Source organism: Plectropomus leopardus, chromosome 11 (assembly GCF_008729295.1).
Source record: "Plectropomus leopardus isolate mb chromosome 11, YSFRI_Pleo_2.0, whole genome shotgun sequence".
Taxonomy (NCBI): domain Eukaryota; kingdom Metazoa; phylum Chordata; class Actinopteri; order Perciformes; family Serranidae; genus Plectropomus; species Plectropomus leopardus.
This window is the reverse complement of record NC_056473.1, coordinates 31,691,101-31,716,584: the sequence shown is the minus strand read 5'-3', so window position 1 is coordinate 31,716,584 and position 25,484 is coordinate 31,691,101. Positions and strand designations below refer to the sequence as shown.

General features: G+C 40.2%; 1 protein-coding gene across 1 annotated transcript in view; it reads right to left on the bottom strand.

The window, feature by feature from the left end:
- Window positions 1-22,802, bottom strand: part of si:ch211-212o1.2 (uncharacterized protein LOC492735 homolog) — a 49,786-nt gene extending 26,984 nt beyond the window's left edge. The window contains exon 1 of the mRNA XM_042495989.1: window positions 22,288-22,802. Within this exon, the coding sequence (XP_042351923.1) occupies window positions 22,288-22,447 (160 nt within the window). The 5' untranslated portion in view covers window positions 22,448-22,802. The remainder of the gene's footprint in view (window positions 1-22,287) is intronic.
- Between the last annotated feature and the right edge of the window lie 2,682 nt (window positions 22,803-25,484).

Below are 25,484 nucleotides of genomic sequence, written 5' to 3'. Positions count from 1 at the left end.
TTAATCTCAGCATCATCAAAATACAGATTTTAACACTTGGTACCGTCCATTGGTTATTATCAAGGAAAAGAGGCTGAAAACGAGAATGAAAAAGATAAGAAGTTGTTCGGCTCTGATAAATTGTATTAATGAACTGGGTGAGGTCCCAGCGTCCACTGGGAGAACAACTCGCTCTCAACCATGGGTCAAAGGACCATCTGACCACAATGACTGTGTGTGTGTGTGTGTGTCCAGGGTGTTAATATGTAATCAGTCAGATGAAGACAAGTGTACTCCAGGCTGCGGGGTCACGACCTCTCATATGTGAAACACCAACGCTGACGCAGCACCGAGCCCGCGTGGACACACACACAGGCTGCTTCAGGTGGGAGGCGGACCTCTGCAGGGACGGGACCAAACTCACAGGTCAGCAGTAAAGGACAGAGGGAGAGGGACTAACTAAAACTACTCGTACTTAAAACTTGCACATCAGCAATATTATGAGAGAGAGAAGAGGGTCAAACTCAAAACCCTTCAGCCACACAACCCTAAAGATTAGAAAAGCTGAATTATTGAAAACACATATCGCTGATCTATAGCTCATTTAGAGCACCACATTCTACTGCAGAGTTTTCTATTACTTATGATGTCTTCCAAGAGCTTACATTTCTTTCAATTGTCCCTTTATTTGCTTCTTTTTCTTTGTTCTGACTTGTCTGACCTGTCAGCCCATGCAGGAAATCAGATAACAGAAAATCTCACGCACTTACCGAAATAAACTCTAAAACGTACAAATATAAACTACCACTGTTCTATTTCTAAGTCACTTCCTTTTGTTCTTTGTCTCTCATCACCCTCTCTCCGTTGCCCTTCTCCTAATCCGTCTTTCTTTGCCAGTCAAATGTGCTTTTAAAACTTTAATGTGTTCAGATCCTAACGTATCACACAGCATTAGCAGCCTATAAGATATTCATGACAGTTTTTTTTAATAACGCACACGGGCCTGTGAGTAAGTGCACCTATAGGCCTGTGTGACTATGAATATGCTATCAGTCTCTCATAAGGTAAGGATTGAAGTGGTCATGGGAGATTTAAAATATGTGATTATGGATATTTTACGGATCATCAAATGTGACCCTTCACCTTCTAAAAATAGATGGCATCAAAGTTGTGAAGAGACAGACGGCTAATTCAAGTGGAGACCCGAGTTCAGCTTCTAAATGAGTTTGACTTTGCAACTCAGAAATGTTTTGAAAAACTGATTGTAGTTGGAAAAGACAAATTATCAGGGGTTTCTTTAAGACTTATTTTGGGTGCTGTGGTGACCTACATCAGTTAACTTAGCATTAAGACAAGACACAGAGGGAGAAACAGCCAACCTGGCTCTGTTCAAAAGCAACAAAATCCACATAAGAGCATCTCCAAAGATCACAAATTACAACGGCACAATCATTATTTTTTTATTCGTACAAAAACTAAACTAAGAAAGGTTTTATTGGGCTATTTGTGGGATTATTTCTTGGCTGGGAGCAATCATTTCTTGGGGTCTCCACCACAGACTTAATAAACGATGGTCATAGCTCGTGAAATCCACAATGTGTTTTTGGACTTTCGTTTTGAAGTTTTGAGTTCAGCATGTCGGCTGCTGTCGTCTTGGCTTTTTGGAGCCAGAAATGACCATATAAGGATGGACGAGAGTTCACACTATGGAGGAGTGAGGGGTGGATCTGATCTTATATGACACACACTTGTACCGTCATACACCGTATACCACGCTGAAATTTCAGGAAGGTATGAAAGTATGAAATACCGCCCGAGCCTAGTTGGTATTAATCTTCTCCTCCAACTCAAAAAGAGAAAACATATTTCCCAAAACTACTGCTTTCACAAGTATAACAACTGAAATTCTTTTTTCCTTAATGTAATAAAAAAGGACTTCTTCCTGTCAGCACCAGAACCTGCTTTGTCATATATTAAAATGTGAGACTGCATCCTGATACAAAATGATACAGTCAGTTGTTTCTCATAACCTTAACGCCTCATTTCCTTAAATTATCCCTTGACAAATTTATCCCACTCACTGAATAACGAGTAGGCTTAATTTAATTAGAAGTAGTCCCACAAAACCACAAATTTTTGTTCAGAGGTCAACATTAAAGAGACAGACACAGACCTGAATTATTCTACAACCAGTGCTGCTCTTATGGCCAAATATCCAGAATGAAACCTGAGTGCTGGGCTCCAGTGAAGGTAACATTTGGATCAAAGCAATTTTATTTGTGCAGTGATCTATTTTGAGAAAAATTTAAAAGTCATCTACAGAATGTGTGACTCAGGCAATTAGCGCTTAGACATTTGCAGTGTTAAAAGGAAGTTGATGTGATACAAAAATAGAATGATCATTTCTCTGTGGCTGTGGCTCGCTGATGTAGCCGAGTACTGCAAAAGCAACAGAAAAGTTTCTATTCTTGGAAAATTACCTGCTCATCCTAAATTGTGTACACTGAAACTTAAAGTAATACTTGAACACCTCAGTTACCATTTGTAGATCAATAACTCACTCCATGTTATGTTGAATTCATGGAGAAAACTTTTTTTCTGCCATGCCTCCATGGTGAGTCTGCAGGAAAATTTATCAGAAAATTCTTGATGAATTGAAGTCATAGGGGGACAGATTTGACATCAGCCTTTATTAAAATATCTTTTTACAAACTCTCACACAACTAGTGAAGTATAATCCAAGTTTCATTTATCCAGTTACATACACCAAACACTTAAAGTGAAACTCTCCATGCCCTCCTTAACAGGGGTGTACAACTGCTGTTAGTCACTAAGTTTGTTTGTGTTATTGTGTGACTTTGGTGTTTTAAAGGGTTAGTTTGAATTCTCCAAAGCCACAAAATGACACAAAAAAACACCAACCGACGCAGCTGCTGTGTTCACTCAGGTAAAATTGTGTTTTTTTGTCAATGGATTCGATAAGTTTTACTCTTAGTTCAGTTTCCCGTTGGAAAGGGTTGTCTGTTTGGGAAGTACTGAGCATGTAACAAGACAAATGAGACTTGAATTATACTTCATGAGTTGCACAAGAGTTGGTAAACTGATGTTTTGATATACTCAAACCCCTACTACATCAGTTCAGCAAGAATTTTTACACAGTTTTGGATTCTTGGTTCATGCAGGAAAAACGTTTTCTTCAAAATTTCAATTTAACAAAAACTGATTAACTGATAAAAAAATGGAGGTTCAGATATTTTTTAATTTGACAAAGAAACCTGGTGTTAAACACTTTTGATGGAGTGTGAGGCTCCATTTATACATCCAAAACACAACAATCATTGCCAAAGAAAGAGAGTTACAACTAGGGATGGTAACAATTAATTGATGATCGAGCATGTGAAATTTAATCGATCAATCGATAGGCTGCACAATGCTGTCAAAGTATATGCAGTATGTTGTTGTTACTGATTGAAGAAAAAAAACATTTGGTATTGTCTGAAATAGTTTTTCACGTTTTTTTCTTTCAAATAACAATTAATCAAACGTTAATTTGACCAATAATTGATTATGGAAACTGCTTACGATTTGCAACCCTAGTTACAACCAATGACAGTAAAATACAGCTGGCTTATTTCAGATTTGTCTGTCTCAGGTCCAGAGAATTAACTTAATGTTTACATTGTAAAGTCCAGGTAATGTGTTTAGCTTTAGTCTGTGAGGTTAAGTAGAGCGCAGTTCGCCCTGTTGTCTCCGAGCTTCATGTGACACCATTTTCTCCACTCTGCCCCAAGGTACACACACACACACACACACACACACACACACACACACACACACACACACGCACACGCACACACACGCACACACACCCCAAGGGACCAGTACACCAAAATTCACTCTCTCCAACTTTCGTCAGCAGCCACACACACTCAATATACATGTGAGCGCTCACACACATAAAATGATGCTCCAACTGATGGATTTCCTAACACATCTCTCTCGATTACACACACACATCCTCTGACACATACACAAATTCAGACACTCCATCTCCGTCACGTACACACACACACACACACACAAACACTCACACATGCGGTGCAGGGCCGTGGAGCAGTGGGGCGGCTGTCAGGTGATGTGCGTCAGTCCTTGGATCCTCCGGCTCCCTGGTGAGGGGAAGGAAACTAGGACAGGCCTCCGCAGAGCACACACACACTCTCACACACACTCTCACACACACATACACATAAGCCCTTGTCCCTCAGGCCATGGCATTGCTGGATATCACACACAGCTACAGACAGACACACAAAAACAGCCTCTACACGTATGTATGTATGGACGGGCATATGTGAGCACGTGGAACACACACTCTCACAAAACCTCTTCTTCTTCAGCACACACACACCTGACCTGCCTTCACTTGGCATACAAACACCAAAATTAAAGACTATTAAACACACCTAAACACAAACACACTGGCGCACACACACACATCTACACACACTCTTAGGGCCAGAGCAGCGCACTCATTAATATCGTTCTGACAACAACTGGCTCCCTGGCAACCTCTCTGCCATCGCTCACCCAGCAGCACCCCCCCGCCTGCGTGCGTGCACGCGGGTGTGCACGGGGATTTAACCTGGGCGGAGCCGGGGGAGGGGAACGAGGGGTGCTAATAGGCTGAAATTAATCAACGCCGGCTGATTCGCTATCTGGGGAATGAGTGGCGGGCAGCAGGCAGGCAGGCAACACATCCTGAATACTAATGGACTAATGGAGAGGGGAGACAGAAAGTAGACCCCTTTACCTCTCTACTGTCTGTCAGGTATCAAGGAAATATGGCGAGGGACCGAAAAGTGTTCAAACATAAAGAGTATGAGCAACTTTAACCAAAACTAAAAAAGAAACAAGATTAAAATACAGATTGATGTGACAGAATGCAAGAAAATAACACGAAATGAGCAAAAATGTCACAGGGCCAAATTGTGAGTCACACATTACCCACATATCAGCGCTGCGGCCCACTGAAGCCTGAAAAAATTCAAAGCCACGCCATTTTATGACACAAAAAATCAACCTCTGTGACACTTCACAAACACCACGTCTCAACAGTCTCTGCTGCTCCCAAAGTCGGAAATATTCAGAGAAAAATAAAGTGCTAGAATAAGACAGAGTGTATCATACCATGTTAGAAAAAAAAAGAATAGCAGGGTCAAACCTTCTCCACACTAAGCCGGCTAAATTTGAAAGCACATCTGTTCCTTCTTCCCCGTTTTGGCCTTTCATCCACGACAAACTGGAGCAAGAAGAGATTTAACTGTTTTCTTATGTTCTGAAAATGTGCACGGATTGCACTGAAGTGCTCCTGTGTCTATTTTCACAAATCTCTAAAAAGTGAATCATCAGTCCCCACACTGTGTCTTTATTTATCTTTGGACAAGCCACTTGTGGAAGTGCCAAGCAAACAGTTTGGCCAAACATATTTTAATTTATGACTGTGGTGATCACTGGTTCTCACCTACGAAGCGTTTTTAGAGAACAGTTCGGCACTACACCGTATTTTAATGTGCTAAAAAAAAATTTTTTTTGGTGAACTAAGAGCACTTCAACAGTATGAACAGCATGAAAATTTGTGACAACACTTGCAGTCTCACTACATTTGCTTGTAGTGACCACTTGTATGGCAACATTGAAGTGTGGAAGTAGTGGAAATGTAGAGCGCAATGTGACACACAATAACAGCAGGAACATGTTAAAATGAGACTCGTGCATAAGTCCACTGCCATAGTGCATTCTGGGAACTTGAGACTCATTTAGTTTTTCTTGATTCCTACTTATTTCCACAACTCTACAATAAGGCTGCTTAGACTTTTAAAGGGATGTGGTTGACTGTATTTGGAATTATGGAAAGATTTCTATAGACGGGTTTCTATTACAGATTTGCGCAAAACTTCGGGGATATTTTTGAAATGTCGATAAAACACAATTGTGAGACGACTGTTTTTCCATTGAGTGATGTTATGTGACTAATTCTCTCGCAATAACATTCCAAGAAGCATGGCGACGGATGTTGTGACAATTTATACTCAATGTTCACGTTAAAGTTATTTTACTTATCTCAAGCGGAACAAGCCCTGATATATCGAGGATATTCAGTATATCACCCATCCCGATCCCAAACTGTTAAAAATCACCAGCGAGGGCCCCATGTACAAAGGCTGTGTTCTTGCCACAGCGGCTGTGGTCGACTCCAACCTTGGCCGTTTGCTGCATGTCATCCCCTCTCTCTCCCCCTTTCATACGATGACTGTCCCGTCAGAATAAAGGAAAAAAATAAATAAATAAATAAAAATAAAAATCAACAGAGAAATACACCCACTTTATCTGTTAAGTCATCCACCAATTCCATTTTCAGTACAGAAAAACAGGTGCAGGAGAGGTTAAACCCAAACAAACTTAAATTAATACCTCTCTGAAGGTGATACAATGAATTACAATACTTAAATACAAGTCTCCTCTCAATCGATCTGTTGGGTTATCCTCATCTCAAACTGCGCTCACTTACATGTAATCTGAACTCCACCATACGTATGAAACATACAAACATTACATATCTGTTTGAAAAACTTACAATGCCAACATTTGTTTGTGGTGACTGGGATGTTATACAACTATGAGTACATACAGTATTTCCATGTTAAAGTGTGAGGAAAAAAAAATCTCTTTGATTCTGTTAAGACCAATCAAATGAACACATACACCCAGCAAGGAACAAAACCAAAAGCGAGAACACAAAAACAGCAAACAACAACTGAGCCACTGCCTCGCACACTGAAAAACCACCTACAGAGTCTCTGACAAAAAGAAAGTCACACACTCTGAACAGCAAGCCCGACAGCGGCTCAAAGAACGAGTCACACGCCTCGACCACGCCTTGTGTGTCTTTTTCTTCTTCCCATCGCCTACAGTCTGTCTCTGAGATAAACTGTGTTTACGAACGCTTATTCACACCCGTGTATAGACTGCTGAAACATTAGGCGCTAAATCACAGAGGGTGATACACTATGTACGAACAGAATACAGACAGCTCTGCTACTCTTTTTTTATTCTCCGTCTCTCTTTCCGTGTCCCCTGGTTTGCTCTCGGTAGACTGTCTTCAGATGGGACTCGGGAGAGTGAGAGGGAGAGGGAGAGAAAGGGAGAGAGAGATGTGGGTGGTAAAAGTGGGTCACATGCTCAGAGAGAAAGAGAATGAAAGAGGGGGAGACGAGGGAGAGAGAGACACTGAGAGAGAATGACAGTAACGGGGGAAGATTGGGTGAGAGAGAGAGAGTTAGAGAGACACAAAGAGGGTGAGGAGAGACAGGGGGGAGAACGAGGGGAGGTCGAATTCCCTTGTTCAGAAGGAGTGGATCAGTCACAGGCCTCTTTCCTTTCATCTGATCTCAGCGGACCACAGAACCTGGGACACACACACACACACACACACACACACACACACACACACACACACTAATAGTACACAACACAGGGACGCAAGCACTCATTGGCACACACATACACACAAAACCAACATCAACGCAAAGTACACATAGATGAAGAAACTCCACACACACACACACACACACACACACACACACACACACACACACACAGTATGTATGTCTTTATGTGGATGTGCACACACACAAAACCCTGCCAGACAAACTTAATAAATCCATTACCCTGTAGATTCAACAGCAACAAAGAGAGGAATGTGGCAAATGAGATTCAATAACGGCATACCGACACAATGGCACACACACACACACACACACACACACATATGCGTGTAGACAAACAGATGCATACATCTAGGCACAATAACACACACACACAGACACACATTTTAACCCACATGAGAGCCAGTGTAAGTAGGCCCTGCTCCAGCCTCCCTCCCCTGTGGAGACACAAAAAAAAAGGATGGACAGATCCCATCATGTGTGTGTGTTCCTTTGTGTGCGAGTGTGTGTGCTGTATGCCATCACCTCATCTCCTGGGCTTTCTGCTACCACCATATTCATCTGCGGCCCTCATAAGGATAATTACACAGACACACACACACGCACACACTCACAGCTCATCTCTGAAAATGCACGGCGTTCCCGGCTTCTCTCTTGCGTTGGTCAAGGTCAACAGCAAAATCCTGCCTAGGAGGCTCGCCTAAAGCCATGAATGTACTGTGAATGTGTGGAAAGTGTGTGTAGAGTGCGTGTGCGCCTGGGTCTGAATATGTGTGCACGTCGTTTGTGTGAATGTGTGCTGTGCATTACCTTTGTGTGTGTGAGTCTGGATGACAATTCAAAAATCTGACTCACAGAAAAACTAAATCAACTATCATATTCATCAATTTAAGTAAAACGTCTTCCTTAACCCTTTTTAAACCTGAGCAAATTGGCTTGATTTCTTTCAAAAACACTGGAGGAAGACAATGAGTAATGAACAAAAAAAAAGACAAAAGAAATAGCAAGAAACTAGTTAAAAGTACAAGAAAATTACCCGTGAATTTGAAAAAAAAACCAAAAAAAAACACAAGGCAAACAAGACTTGGCGAAAGTGCTTTAAAATTCTATACTTCTATAAAAGAAACTGTAAATGTTATTATGATAATTACAAATATTTAATTTTTTTTTTAGCTTTTTTTCCTTTTTCCCTTGACAATGAATGAATGAATGAACAAAAGGGTATTGTGATCATGTGCAACATATTAACTTCAATAAATCCAGGTTCCCACACATTTTTGTGGACACAATGTCAAAACTTTTCCATGACTTTTCAAGGGCCCATCTTTTTTTATGGTGCGTAATTGTAACTGTAAAAATGAAGAAACATACGTATTGGTAAACAAACATAACACTTCAACGCATATAAAGTTACGTTTTTGTCGACAGGTTCAGAAAATAAATTTTACATCACATTACACACACAATAAAATTCCATGAGTTTTTGAAAAACTTTTTTAAATGAATTTAACTAATTCCATAATGTCTGTAACTTTTCCAGGTTTCTCATTATTGTGGGAACCCTGATAAATGTTTGACATCAAAAACTGCGACAATAATAGTGACTCACTTTAGAGTCAGATCATAAATAAGCAGTAAGACACGAGAGGCCGTGGTTTACGGCGATTTTAGAACAGATGTGGGGCGTTGTAATGGCAGGACATGGAGCAGTATTTGATTGTAGTTCTGCATAAATGTTTGATCATGAAACTGTAAGCAAACACTCAACAGTGAGGCTCAGCTACAGGTGTGGAGCTAGTGTTATCATTAGCCAAAAACAACAAAGCTTCCAAAAACTGAATAACTGACTCATTTGGATATTATGCAAAATTGATTTCCACCATGTTTGATATCTGCAAGAATCTGGATGTCTAAATGAAGTGACCACAAGGAGGAAAGAGAGGACTTTTGAAGTAAGCAGCTGCAGTGAAGCTGCAGCCTGCAGGTCTGAGGGACAGCTGCAGGGGGAACCAGAGACAGAGCGTGACCAGAGGAGACAGACAATGAGGACATGTGGACAAGTTGCAGGTATGAGAGAGTGAGAAAAATAGAGACATGTGTGTGTGTGTGTGTGTGTGTGTGTGTGTGTGTGTGTGTGTGTGTGTGTGTGTGTGTGTGTGTGTGTGTGTGTGTATGTGTGTGTATGTGTGTGTGTGTGTGTGTGTGTGTGTGTGAGCGATAGTGATACGTAACATGATCTCTACTGGAAAGGCAGTTTAGATAATGTAGGATTTAGGATGTAGGATTTAACAGAACTTCTGTTTGTTTAACTACATGTTGCCTTCAAGGATAACTTTGATTAACTTATATGTTTTTGTGTCTAAGTGAGTAAAGGGAACAACTATCACTTTATGTACATTAATAGTGCTCATTTTTGCTGCTGATAGGCTCTGATTTGACAAGATTATGATTATGGATCCACACAGAGATAGACTTCACGTTAAGGAGTAAGATCCTTTTTGTTTAGCCTAAAACAGCTCAAAGTTACCCACCAGACATTTAAATTAACAGTAATGTTAGTATGTAAAGAGCCAGAAGATTTAAAAAAAAAAAAACAAACAAAAAAAACAGGACAAATTATGATTTAAAAAAAAAACAGAGTTGGTGATTGTTCTAACAGTGGACGACAAACCAAGACAGCTTTTGTGGGTTTTATTTTGTTGCTTTCGACTTTGTTGCTCAGTTGTTGATTAATACCAGAAAAAAATGGCTTTTTATCAGCATGGCAATTTTTTTGTACATAATTAATACTAATTTTAGTGTATAGCAGCTTTTACCTGAATCAAGATTTTAAATCATACTGTAAAATAAAATTTATTTCTAATCATGAAAAATAGGTTCTTCTTAATCCAGTTTTCCAAACATTTCAAAGTGTGTTATCACAGTAAAGGTGTATATTGTGGTGGTGCACTGGTTAATGCACTGGTTAATTGTAAAAAACAAAAAAAAACAAAAAACTGTTTATTTTCAGTATTTTTGTCCAAATGTCACAAAACAACAAGTGCTGTTGATGAAGGACAATGGCAGCTGTCAACCACAATACAGTCAAATGTCATATTAGATCAAATTTTCAGAGCAGTATAAAATCCACCCCAGGGGGGAAACAAATGCTGCTTTTTGGTGAACATTAGTGATTTTCTAGCTGCAATCACAAAGCGAAATATAGTTGTGTGCGCATTGTTAGGTTTTCACCAGGTAAATCTCCAGATGACTTATAAGTTTTGCCTCATTTCAGCCAAAGGGCACAGCGGGCTGCAAGTGGAAGCTATGCTCAGCGACGCTAACAATGCTGCCGGGCCATTTTATGAAAACTTAAAAGCAGAAATGTTCCCCACATGCTGACAAGTGTCTGTAAAAGAAAAATAAACAGCTAAAATTCAAAATGTCAAAGTGTCCATTTAAGGGAGCGCCACGCTGTTATGTGCTTAGTTGTTTGGGTCCGGTTCAACGCTGGTAGGAGGTAAATCTAAATAGCAGTTTGGCTTGTTAGAGTTTGGAGAAGTTAGATGAGGCGTTGGCGATGCTCCATAGAGCCAAACATGTGCTCATTACAGCAAAGCTAGGATGGACAAACAGCTGGATACATCTGCCTCTCCCTCTGTTTCTGCGTCTCTCCATTTCTCTCACCAACTCTCTATTCATCCCCTCGTCCCTCTTCGGTCCTCCCATATGTCTGAAGTGTCACGCTCCGCTGACTGCCTCTCCTCTGCTCAAATGCTGCCTCACACACTTTATCCTCTGCTTTCTGTATGTTACGAGACGTCTCAGTCTAGTTACATGAGCAGCATGTATGTTGTGTCTGTCTGTTAGTGTGTTTATCTACTTGACTTACGCGTGTGTACGTGAGGGCTCTGGAGTAAATGTTTTGTGTGTGATCTCGAGTTACCCTGGAGGATCTCTTGTCAGAGTCTGTAAGCGATCTAAAGAGCGATACTGATCTTCAACCTCGTTCCGCTCATCTCGCTCCGACTGCTCGTATGTCAACCTGCTCCCATAAACTCAGAGACGTTCTGCAACACACACGCTTCTCTGAAAGCGCTCTCTTAGGTGTGTGTGGCCATAGAAATATTAGGCTGAGTCCGCATAGCATTTCTTTCAGAGCACCAGTCTTTTTTTTTTATTATTTAACTTCTTTATTGACTTTTCATTACAAATGCAAATGCACAACTAGTGTGTAAATATAAGAATTGCAAACAAGATTAAGTCAACATTTTAAGAAAAATAAAAGCACCAGTCTTTTTTTAATTTATATTTTTCCCAGTGACGAGAGAGCGGATGCCAAAGATATGTAGATGCTGCACTGACTGTGTCAGCCTGTCGCAGCGATACTTTTAGCTTTGCTAAAAAGCATATTTACATACAGGACTACAAAAGGGAGAGAAGGTAAAAATAATAATGCAAAAACAAGCAGAACACTCAGAAACTTGCTCTTATTTAAAACGGGCAAAATTTAACAGAATCGGACACGTTTCAGCGAAAGCGCCATCATCAGCATTCCTGTGAGTGCCGGTGTTCTGCTACTTTTGAGATTCTTGCTACGCCCATGCACCTATTTACATAATTTAAAAGTTTTTGAGTTGTACACACTGCTGGTTTTCAAATAATAATAATTCACAGGTACATTTAGTTAGTTTTACAGACACTGGATAAAAAGGAAAAACTGCTTTTCAAACATGTATTGTACTGATCTCTCTGAACTTACAGAAGAAATCTGAAAATATCCTTTATTTCATCTCATTCTGTTTAGAAGAGCTAATTATCTGGCTGACATCTTGACTCCTTGAGTAATGTCTTTTATTTAGACAATTAGATTTATTAAGACTATATTTAAAATATAAAGATTAACTCCATTGATTGGAAAACTGCATAATACTGTGAGCTAATGACTAAATTACAAATCGTGACTGACACGCAGATGTCAGCTTATTTTTATCTAAACAATGCAAACAGTTTTAAAAACACTGAAATCGTTCTACACAACCGTTTTCTTTTTTATAAGCGATTCACACTGGGAATTATTTTTTTTCTTTTAGTATATGGTGCCAGAGTGAATAAAACATGTCAAATAGAGCTTGTTTATAAAAAGTGCCAGTGGTGGATCCCTGGCATGCCCTGACAGAGGTCCTAGCTAAGCCCCTAATGTCTTAAAATCCTAGAGATGTCCTGAAATCATAGCAATGTCCTAAAACCTTTGAAACATCCCAAAATCCAACACATGTCGAGAAATGTCTTAATATACAAAAAAGTCTTTAAATCCAAGAAATGTCATAAAATCTTAGAAACGCCTTAAAATCTCAGATACTGCCTAAAATCCAACAGCTTTCCTGATATCCTAGAAATGACTTAAATTTGTAGAAATATCCTAAAATCCTAGAAATGTCCTAAGTTCTGAGAAAAGTCCTAAAATCCAAGAAATATCCTGAAATCAGAGAAACTTCCTAAAATCTGAGACGTGCTTACATCCAAGAAATATCCTAAATTCCTAAAAACATCAAATCCTAGAAACATGCACATGAACATTAGGATATTGAATGTGTGACATTTTTTACCAACATCCATTTGCCATTAAATTCTTTGATAATTTCAGCCGATACAATACAGCTACTGAAGTAGTTCCTGGGCAGTACCACCACGCATCAAGTATCCACCAGTATGACGTAACATCATGTATAACTTTATGCACAACATTTTGTGGAGGAAACCATCAGTGTCCAGTGATGGGGAAATAAAGAGCCGATTTGATTTGCAGAAATATTTTTTTTCCGTCACATACTCTCCGTACTGCAGAGGACTGACGGGTCTCGACCCTTAAAATCTGACTGACCTGAATTTGTCTGTTGAAGGCGTGCTGCTGTGATAACACTCACTTCTCACATGTGACAGTTGACACATACACACACACACACACATGACCAGATTCCCTGAGCTGCAGACCCCCGGGTCACAAAGGTCGGGGGTCAGAAACCATTTGAGCATGTGTGTCACATGGGCTGTACTTGGCTTTGACCTCTGTGAGTGTGTGTCTGTGTGTTCTTGTGACCTCGGTGTGCGTACGACCAGAGTGCGAATGCACTTTAGCCAAGTCAGCAGAATCAGTATTACACTGCTCCATTGAATTACTGTGTGCGGTCGTAGTGTGTGAGGGGGTGTATTTTACTGACGTGGTTTGTCCATTATGGGGGACGACAATGAGAAGAATGACACGACGCCTACTTTTCCTCACATTGTCTCTCTCTGTGAACAACATTTCTAGCCACTGCAAAGCTCTGCAGACATGAAACATTTGGTTAACTAACCAGTCAGGTATTGCTTGGCTGCCTCAGTCACTAATCATTACAGTTTTACCGTGATATTTACTTAAAATACTACTTTTTTGAGGGATTGTTTTCCCGTTTTTGTTACTGCAGTACACTGGAGATCCGACTGATTCAGTATTTGTGCAAAATCCCTCAAGGTATGATGCATTTGGTCGTGAATAGTGGTTTGTTAAATTGCAATGAAAATAGAGATACATTTATTTTTTCTAAGAAAATTCTCTGATGTGGTTCATTCCTGAGGTATATTATCTATCCTTGACGTTTTGGCTGATGCTGTTTCTGTAGTTTGCATGGTGGCTACTGCTGCTAAGAACAGCTCCTCAGTTGTAGCTTTTTTTCTGTTAAATCCAAACTGATGTTTCTGCTGCTGAAAATGTAAAATGTATAACTTCCCTATCCAGAGGATATGTGTGGAAAATATTAACTAAGACTGGATTGTACTTTGCATTATATTAATAGATAAAAGCAGGGGTAAGAACCCTATTTGCATACATTACACATACAAATATATATTAATAGGCTGTTTATTAAATTAAAAAGTCAGTCTTCAGTTAAAATAGTCACAGTCTGGAGCTCTGCAAAAAAAGCCCTGCTTTGTGTGTTTGTCTGTGAGAGGAGAGCAGGAGGAGAGCAAGGAGTCTCAAATGCCAGTAGCTTAGATCTGATGTTCACAATATAGTTATTTTATATTTCACACTTTTAACAAGCCACGATACCTTGAGTGTATTCAACATACTATCACCCACCAGTATACCACTGACCTAACCATTAGGAACAATTTGAATTTCAGTGTCTTGCTCAAAAACAAAGTGATGACAGGAAATGCTGGGGACTCAACCACCATCACCGTCAACATCAACACGACCAGCTTTTATGTTTAAAGTCTAAACTGGTATCAGCTGGATTCTTTTACCAAAGTGTCTTCTATTGAAATTCATTGTCAGTGAAATTATATTTCTCCTCAGGGATCATGAGTCACTAAACACACCCTCAACACTTGTCAAACAGTAGTAAAGACAGGATGTCAACGCTTGACGTACAGGTGATTTACACCCTATCTTTTCTTAGGGCGAATTAGTGCCGGTAAAAACTGTTTGCAGGGAGAAAACCTTCAGAAGATTAACTTGGAGATATCTGAGGACCTCGCCACTTAAAACTAAAACTATCTGCATGGTCACCACAAAGGTTAAGAGGGGAAATTATTATTTGTGGGTGTGTGATTTGGGTGAACTAACCCTTTAAGAAGGCTTGAGCAACATGTTTTCATGATATTTTTATTGCTTATCTTCTTTGTGAGGTTTTACTGATGGTTATTCATTGTTCAACAGACCGGGCTCAGGTGATTTCTCTTATATTTACTCATGCTCTATCGCCTTAGGTACAGTTCACTCGTTGACAGTCAAAAGAAGGAGATATGTGTGATTTGAATAACTGCTTTCAGGAGGGTGGTTTGTTAGGTGCACCAACTCTGAGTGAAAAAAAACCAGCAGGAAAAAAAAAGTAATTGAAAAGTTTCAGAAAACGCTGTTTGTGAGGATCAGCCTCAAGAGTCAACCTGTTCTTTAAGTTTTGAAAGCAGCGTTATCAAAACATCTCCACTAAAGCTTCACCGAAACGATCGAGCGTGAACGTCACTGCTGAATATTATTACAGTTTGGAGTTGAGCAGCAAAGTGTGTGTTGCGTCAGAATGCTGCTCATAACGCAGCCTTGTCTGGGCTATTTTTACCCACAGTCAGTCTACCTAAGCTCTGCGGCCACTAAGTGAGAGAGGATAAAGTGTCGGGACCCCAAATGCATGTGTGATCCTCTTAACCCTCAATCAGCGCTACACTCAACAACAACAGGCCGGCGAGCAAACATGACCCAGGTTCTCAACAGCATCCTTCTCGTCTGACATGTTTACAAGGGTTGGGTTGATTTCCGTTTTTGCCACTCCAGTCCAATATTATGCAAACCAGCCGAAGAGGCTTTTGTCATCACGACACAAATTTTGGCGAATGAAAAGGTAGCCAACATCAGCAACCGGTACTGATGCATCGCAACACTAAATCCAACTTGTATTGCATTAGCAATAAGCAAACTGAACACATGATTAATATATTATGTTTGTTTATTAACAAACTAAACTTGTGTGTCTGACAGGCCGTGAGCCGAGCAAAGCAACATAAAGAAAAATTGACGAGACAGGATATGGCAGAGCTAGTCTGCCAAAAAAACCCAAAAATTGCACCAATATGCCAACAATTTAGATTTGAAGCAGACAATAGAAATGTCCTTACTGGCTGTGAGTGCGACACTGTGCCATTTCCAACGGCACTTTTGACGTAAACACCGTTTCTAATTATTTCTGTCGCTTACTCGCTACTAAAATGAGAAAATGAGGAATCATTTTTACGCTACCTCCTTATTTCACTGCAGAAACCATCACAAGGTGGCAGCTGGGTGGAGGGAGATCAACAAGGTGCTGAACGTTTCTCGTAAATGACCATAACGAGTAAAAACCTGCTTACTGTTGGCTATATTATCTGTCTTTTCAGTAAATATCACAATATTGTTCATAAGTACAAATGTAGGAAGATAGCAGGTATGCTGTGTTTACATCTCCAGTCTGATCTTCAGCACACAGCTGATAAGTATCTTGTTTTTGTACGTGATGTTACAGAAGTGCACAATGAATGCATTCAGTTTGCACAGAGAGCTTTTTGAGATTCTTGGACGCTCATTTGTTGTTCGGACAGTTTCATTATGTTCCACTCAGGAGCAGCTGCTCAGTACAGTCTTATGTTAGGCTTAATTTTAAACCATTTTGAATATTTCATACTGGCCAACCCAAATGTTAACCATGCAATTTGACTTAAAAAAATAATTACATGTCTCTCACAAAATCTAAATTCCGACATTTTGCAGGGTCCATGAATGCAACGCAGGAATAAGTTGTAAGGAGTTTTTCCTTAGCTGCAGTTTGAGGAGTTAGTGTGAGTTGTGGTGGATAATTAATCTCTCGGTCTGGCCAAAGCTGATCAGATCGCTCAATGAAAAGAGCAGCTGCTGCAGCAACTGAGAACAAACTTCTAGCCCCGCACAATGAATGGTTAAGTTTGACTTTCACTGTGCCTTAGGTTCTACTGCTTCATCTGTGCCTGGAGTGCGCTCTGTACACCTAGTGCAATCAATATCCGAACACTATCCTTTATTATCATAGTGCTCCTAATGAACGTTCCAGCTCCAAAAATATTGAATCAACACATGGCAGTAGATATTTTAATCGTGACTGGCTGCCAGAAATAAATAAATGTGTGGGAAACCCTGGTCTACTATTTTTTGTTTAATTTCCAGACATATATTTACAGATTTTATATGGCATTTTGCTCTTTTTGGCAAAGGTGATTGTGCTATAAAATTCTTACATCAGCACATGCCTATAACATGCTACAATCGATTACCTGTAAGGCTACTACATCTCTCTATTTTATGTAGTTTTGTGTGTTTTTTAGTGGTTTTCTCAGCTGTTTATATCCCTCACTATCAATAAAAGTTGAATGGGTCACTCAGTTATCAAAATCGAGCACGAGCACACTATTATCGCACTTTGCTCACTGACATATTGTCCAAATTTTGCTAAAGCTGATTTGCAGGCTTCAACAGTAGATAAGCCATCTTGGACGACACCAGAGAAGTTGATTGTAAATTGCTGCCAAATCAATGAGCCGGTGTTTAAATCGTCAGTTGTTAAAATGTTTACATCTCTGATGATCTCAGTTATTACTAATGCTGATTAGTCGCTGCTGTGATCTATGAATAAATAAAAACACACTTTAAAACAAACACAAAAACCTGTTGGTCCTGGTGCAACATCTCTCTCACTCCCTGTCATCAGCTCATATCCAGCTTCAGATAAGCTAAATAATACATTTTGTGTGTATGTGTGTGTGTGTGTGTGTGTGTGTGCGTGTGTGTGTGACAGCACGTATGTGAGCTTGTCAGTCTACATGAATGTGTAATGTCTGCGTTGCCTGGCAGTAGAAAAGCCCTAATGCCAGAGTGGAGATGGTTATCGCTCTAATGTAATGACACTGAATAACAAAGTAGATCCAATTCCATTAATGGCGAAGGTGACTCCTTCACTCAGTGTCTAAAAATAGGACTACCTGTCTCACCAGCTTCCACTGAAGTGAACAGTTTGTTCTGCGGCGGTCTGCACGCTGACAGATGTTCAATGATAATAAAGTTTACAGAAGTCACCAGTCGGGTCAGAAGATCGCTTTCAGCTGAGTGAGTCGAGGGAGGCGCTGCCGGGGTCGGTGGTGTGTGAACGTGAACGCTCTTCAAAGTGCTGTAAGGGCTTTGGATTCAAGTGCCAACCTGGTGACACATGTTGTGCCCTCACATGAACTTCACAATGCTGTGGCTCCAACAGTCCAAACCCTTCTTTTCTCCGATCATCATTCCTATTTTAGGAAGTGTTAACAAGTGGCCAACATGGTCCGGCTAGAGGCAATTAAAATGCTCAGTGAAGTGAGAAGCAGGGCAGATGGTCAGGCAAAATGTGGCACAGTCCAGCTTGATGCACAACTGGTAAGGCAGGTTTTATTTGCTAAGGTCTGAGGCGCAGCTTGCCTTCCATCATCGCACTAAAATCAATGCATCTGCAGCGATAAAATGGCTCAATTTATCTCGCTGGTTAGATTTTGCTTTCTCGCTCATTATTCTGAGTCCACATTTGATCGAAACTAAATGGCAGCAAATAAATATCAGAGTTGAGCTGTGATGTTGAACGACTGCAGAGAGTGACCTGCCCGGGAATATAAATTCGGGCCATAAAGTTAAAATACAGAAAACAGTGAGCAGGTTTATGAAGGAAGGAATGTTTAAGAAAATGAAACTCATCTGCCTTATTAATATTTTTCCTTATCAAGAAGCTAAAAAAGTCTGATTTGTGAAGGTCAAATGATTAAGACTAAGAGATAGTGTTAAAACCAAACACAAAAGAGAGTAGGGAATGGTGGGACTCATATTCAATCAATCCCTATGAATTATGCACATCCTTGCAATTTTATGCAATTACTGCTACTTTTACGCAAATTTGGGGCTACCTCCCGAAAGTAGAAGACTCATATTACAGTCGGAGACCACTCAGTCGACTGACAATCCTTCAATTGGTGCAGTTTTTTTTTTTTTTTAATCAGAAAGTGTATTTCTGGAGACATTTTGGTCCCCAGATTTCAGATTATATTGCAGAGTGAGCGCACCTCGCTTTCACACTGCTCTGCTCTCCGCTACAGGCAGCCGCAGACCCAGTAGCTCACCTGAGAGAGCAGGCGCCCCCTGTGCAAAGGCTCTGTCCTTAACACAATGGCCGCAGGTTGGAATTGAACCTGTAGCTCTTTGGTGAATGTCATTGCCTTTCTCTTCCCCTTTCACTCTTCATCAGTCCTATACAACAAAGGCATAAAAGCCAAAAAATATTCCTAAAAAAAAAAAATACTGCACATTTCTGATATGTCTTAAGCTTAGTTTGCACATATTGGCTTGGAGGGCTAACTAGGCTTGTTTATTATCTTACATGAAAGTCGCTGTCACCCCGAAAATCTCGCCAAACCTCATTCAAACTCTGTATGGCAAGAGAAGAACAAATAATTAAATACTCTTATTTAACAGCCAAATCTGATTCAGCTGACATAACTGAGTTGCATACAGCCATTTACAGATTTGACCAGTTACTGTAGTTCCCCATGAGTTTCACCAATCATAGCACTCCCTGGTACAATGGCGCCAAACTCACTTCTTTGTTTCTAGTTGTGAGGATGCAGACATATGCTGCACAAAGGTTTTACGTTCACCAATAAAAAAAATACTGCTACATAAAGTGCAAGGCACTCCCCTGATGTTCAGCATAAACGCAGGGGTTAACTTTTTTTGAATGGCATGCAGCGTTGTGGTGGAACACAAACCAAATCCAACAATCGACAAACACGTTTTTACCACAAAACACGTCTTTACAATGGCCGAAACACTTCGACAACAGTCAAGACAAATCACCATGACAGAGGCTGTTGCACATGCTAAAAACCCCAAAGTGAGTCCGAATAAAAATGCATTGTGGTAATGTTAGTGTTATATAAATCACAAACTTAGAACAGAACTTTTTTTTTTTGCAATTTTCAATCACTGCAATTTCATTGAGAAAAATAAAAGCCTAAAAACATTGCAAAATACGTATCAATTTTTCAGAACAGCTGCTGTAAAACCAGGTTTATAGACCAAGACGATCAAAAAAAACCCCCACGAAATCCTAAAGGGACATCAGTCTGATGAGAAAATATTCTCCCAGAAACTACATTTACTTCGCACGACCACAATGCACGCTACCAGATAAGACCTCAGGGTCACACGAGGCAACACTTTGTTGTGATGGAGTCAGGCAATTCTGCCACCAATAACAATCGCTGTCATTTTGTGTATTTGTAGCCTGTGCACCAGTGCTCCTGAAATGTCCTCTCCAGGGTCCAGACTGCTGCTTAGTTTTTATTCTGCCAGGCAGTTTTTATTCTAGACGTCTAATCAGAGACTTATTTAGACTGGGACGCCAGGTGAATATAAACTAGCAGGGAAAAAAGAAAACCGGCAACACTCTGGACCCCAAGGACTGGATTTGAGGATTAATGCCGTAGAATGTGTCACACACATTGATTTCGTCCCCGGACTAAACGTCTCTGAGCTGAAGGCAACAACTTCAATAGCATCTAAAAAAACTTGCCCATGAATCCTGTGGGAGTAAGGACCTTTACCTGAGGTATTTGCAAATGCTAGGGGCATTTTAAACATATGTGCACTTGACTGGGGTTGGCCTTTAAGACCCAATCTGTTTTCCAAATGTCAAAGTAGCATGTGCATAAATTATTTCCATACAATCTGGGAACTTGCAAGTTGTGATAGACCAATTAATCGATAAAGCTCCAAAAACACAGGATCCTACATTTTCTATGATGCAACTCAATAGCGTTGTTTATTAGAACATATATGCAGGTTTTACCATCACTCCTACACCAAAAAAAAACAAACAAAAAAAAAACTGGAAATGACATCGCTTGCATCTCAGCCAAAAAGCTGCACCTGAACACACCACAAAGACTACAAGATTCTGGGTCTAGATTCACCCAGAGAGGGAAAAGATAAAAAAAAAAAAAACTGTTTCAGATTTGTGAAACCTTTATTCTACTTGTGAGAATGCAAAAAAGATAGATTTCACTGCATTTTTTATGTGTAGACCACATTGGACCATGTCCCTTTTAAAAATCACTACACTTAGACAGGGTAAATCTGGACTAGATAATCCCACAGACAGGCTAAATATTATTTGAAACACAGTTAAAGATTTAAAGCAACTTTTTTCTGTTTGTGAAAATTTCACTACGTTTTTAACATGTAGACCACATTGGACCAGGTCCCCATCAAAAATCACTAAATTTATACAGGTCAGATCTTGACTAGATTATCCCAGAGAGGCTTAAGGTTGATAAACACACTGTTTCAGATTTGTGAAACTTTTATTCTACTTGTGAGAATGCAAAAAAATAGTTTTCAACATGTAGACCACAACGAACCAGGTCCAGATCCAAAACCACCATGCTTTGATTTGTCAAATCTGGATTAGATAATCCCAGAGAGGCTAAAGCTTGATGAAAACATAGTTTCAGATTTGTGAAACTTTTATTGTATTTGTTAAAATGCAATAATTAAGGTTTTCACTGCATGTTTTTTTTTTGGGTTTTTTTTTTACATGTAGACCACATTGAACCAGGTCCAGATCAAAAAACACTATGCTTGGATTTGTGAAATCTGGTCTAGATGATCCCAGTGAGGCTAAAGGTTGTTTAAAACACAGTTTCAGATTTGGGAAACCTTTATTCTGTTTGTGAAAATGTAAAAAAAAAAAAAAAAAAAGGGAAATTTCACTGTGCTTTTCACATGTAGACCACATTGAGCCAGGTCCAGATCAAAAACCACTATACTTGAACTTGTCAAATCTGGTCTAGATGATCCCAGTGAGGCTAAAGGTTGTTTAAAACACAATTTCAGATTTGGGAAACCTTTCTTCTTATTGTAAAAATGCAAAAAAAAAGGGAAGTGCTTCTAGCAACCTGGAGAGTACAAATGTGGTTGTAGCTGTAAACTGTAGGCCTTCACACTGTTCAATGCAACACTTCACAGCAGGTTACCTCACACATTGTGGCCTGTTTTAAAGTGCAGCCATAATAAAGCTGAATTAATGACATTAACGGTCATCTTTTATCCAGTGTCACCATCATCATCATGTTATCATCATCCCTGCGCCCCTCTGGTGTCGCACTGTGGCTCTGAGGCCTCTGCCTCCTCCTCAGCAGCCGGTACAGCCAAAGCAAGTGACAACAACGAAAACACAAACGACAACAAACACGTACTCACCGGGAGAGTAGAGCCTTGCTAGCTGTCGGGCCCCGGCGTGCTGCGGTCCCCAGCGAGGCGCCGCGCTGTGTGCAGCCGCCCCGTGCTCATTCCCGTTCGGATCCTCCTCCGCCATGGACCGGTGCCTGATGTCGGTCTCGGAGAGAAGCGACGCCGCCATAACTCCTGCCCGCTGCCCGCCCTGCTGCCCCCCGCTTTGGCTTTCAGCTATCAGACATCAATTTTGTGTGTCTCGGTCAGTAACTGGCTGTTTTTGTGTGTGTCCCGGCCTCCGGTGTCTGTTGTTGTGGCTGGACGGAGAGCGGAGGCTGAACCGACTGATGCTAGCTGGGACGTACCGGAGCAGGCTCGCGCCACCCGGAAATACACGGACGGAGCTGCGCTGACACACAGACCTATTTCATATGTTTCCAGCCGCTGCAGCCGGCCGTGCACCGCTGTCAGCTTGTCAGGGAGAATTATTACTTTCGCAAGTGTTTACGTGCAATACGTGCAGCTTTGTGGCACGGCTCTTACCGCACGAGATCAGCTCAACAAACTTTATTTATGCGTCCAGTTCACGTCAGCGGCAGGGACCGTCTGCATTTTACAGCCACGATAAAAAGTGAAAATGGTACCTTAAGTTATAGACTGATGTGCCCCCCGACACATACACAAAACACAAGAGACATTAACCCCTTAAAGCTTGGCGGGACATTTTTTTGTGCTGCTTTCAGGTGCCTTTTACAAGTGTTTACCCTGCAAAAAAAAGAAAAAAAAAATAAACTTAAAAGGTATGCTGGTAGCTGGTTTAAGTTGTTTTAGCTGGTTAGAGATGATGTTAGATGGTCCTGACCCAGTTCTTGTTGGTCTTTGATGGTTTAGCTGGTTGGGCCACCAGCCCAACATGCTGGTGTGACCATCTTATTAAGCTATGCACATTTATCTTTATGCATATCCCCTGACAGTAGACTTAACTGGTTTATGCCCTCTGCTTTTCATACTTCCTCCTAATGACACTGTTATTTCTCCATACTCAAGAGACAGTGATTTGGTTTCAGTGTTACTGGAACTGGTATAACAGGCTAAACCATTAAAAAAGTTTTGCAGAAAAATATACCCTAAGCTGGTCAAGCAAACTCATTAACCAGCTTAACCATCTGAAGCTGGTCCAGCTGGGTTGTATTTTTATTGTTGTTGTTTGTTTGTTTTTGTTGTTGTTTTTAACTTTTGTACCCTCAAAATGTCTACGGAGGAAAAGGGGGCAAAAAGCAAGGAGAAAACTATGATTTTCATTATTACATTTAACTTTCTTTTTAATTAAAAAAATATTAATGTATTTATTTCCATGTTTCTGACAGAGATCAAGCCAATTTGCCCAGGGTTCAAAAGGTTAAGCAACACATTTTGGACACATTTAAACAGCTTCAGCACCTGCTGCCTTAATTTGCCCCTTATTAATAACCACTCTATGTTAGGCCCTACTTGCTAATGCTTGTGGTTAAAAGTTGCAAAATGAAATTTAGCAAAAGTTTAGAAAAAAACAAAAAAGAAACCAGCAATCTTTGAAATGTCAAATATAGTGATGTGGTAATAAACTAAATGTGTGGCTTAGAGGTGCAGTCTGTGATTCTAATTCAACACACTTTTTGTCAAATTCAGCAAATATTTTTTCCGCACAGTCTGCTAGCTGTCCATCCTGTGTGCGCTGAGAAAAATCCAGCGTTTATACACAGCCCTCATTCTGTAAATGGGCAAAAAACACACACCTAAAAGCACACATTTGGCGACACAGTGGGGTTATCTGGATTGATGCAGGTAACCTTACCTTCCTTGTTAGCTGAGCTACAAACACACATCTCCGTTCTCTGTCCTTCAATTGTTTGCCAAGGTAAACACAAAACAATTAAATTGAAAAAACAAATGATCTTATGCAGTGACACTCAGTAACCCTCTCTTCTGCAGCTCTGTGATGCCTTTAGCCTCCGTATCTTATTATTTTGGCTTTACAGTCTGTGCAGGACTCTGTTGCTGTTTGATCCACTAAATATTACATTCATCAGGTGGTGTGAGATGCATCTTTAATGAGATGATCTTGATGCTTTGTGTCGGCTGGATGTATAAGTAGGCAGTTGTTCACTGAACTATTGGCACATCTGGGCTTTGTTCTGAAGGATTCCTGAAATCCCACCTCCATTTTTATACAGCTTCATGATCTGAAATAACTAAGAGCCTAGTGTTTACACTCCTGGACCTCAAAGAGGTTTTTGACCCAAGCAGCGCACTTGCTAAACCTATTCAGGTCCCCTGTCCATTCCAATAATGGACATCACTTTTCTAGGATGTCTTGATCTATTATAACAGTCATCTGACGCCACCCAAACAGAGAACTCCAGCAATGAGTCCGAAAACCCAGAAGGGAGTTAGTATTTTTGCACCTCTGGTTCCCTCATCTCAAACTGAATTTTTTTAATAGAGGGTTTTGGTTAGAAGCCTGAAATAAGGTCTGTGGTTAAGACTAGCTCAAGAGACTTTCACATTTTGTTCTGTGACTTAAAATATTTCATTAAACACCCCAGTGTGAACTTTGAAGCTTTTATGTGTCTTAGTAGCTTAGTACTTCTGGCGATTACATTTAGGCTTCAAAAACCCTGAAAGTGGAGTTCATTTGTGAAGATTTTCTTTCTAAACAAAACGTGTAAGTACCATAAATGCTTGTTTATCACAGAGCTTATTTTCTGCAATGATGCAAAATCCAATGGAAAAATCCCGCAGGCTTTTTGACATGGGAACTAGGGCGACATTAGCTTCCGGGTTGGCCTACAGAAAAACGCTATTTCTGGGGCACTATGCAAATATGCGCAAATGCATGTATTTGATTGGATATCTGTAAACCAATCACAGTGTTCTTCATGATTTAAAGTTGACTACAGAAGAGTCACGCCTCCTTTCTCACGTCCTTTTTTAACAAACATGGCTGACTGTGAGGCAACAAGGAAGGCTAAGGCACGTTTCGGTGTATTAATCATATTGTTAAAGTACATAATTTGTGTTTAAACTGTGTTAAAATCAAACATTATACGTTATATACGTTACACGTGTCAGAATATCACCTGAAGGATTTGTGTCTTTTACTCAGGATTTTTTTTTATTAGAGTAAAATCTGGGGAAAAAAAAGAAATATGTGTTTGTTTTTTTCTTTTCCTTTTCTTATCCCA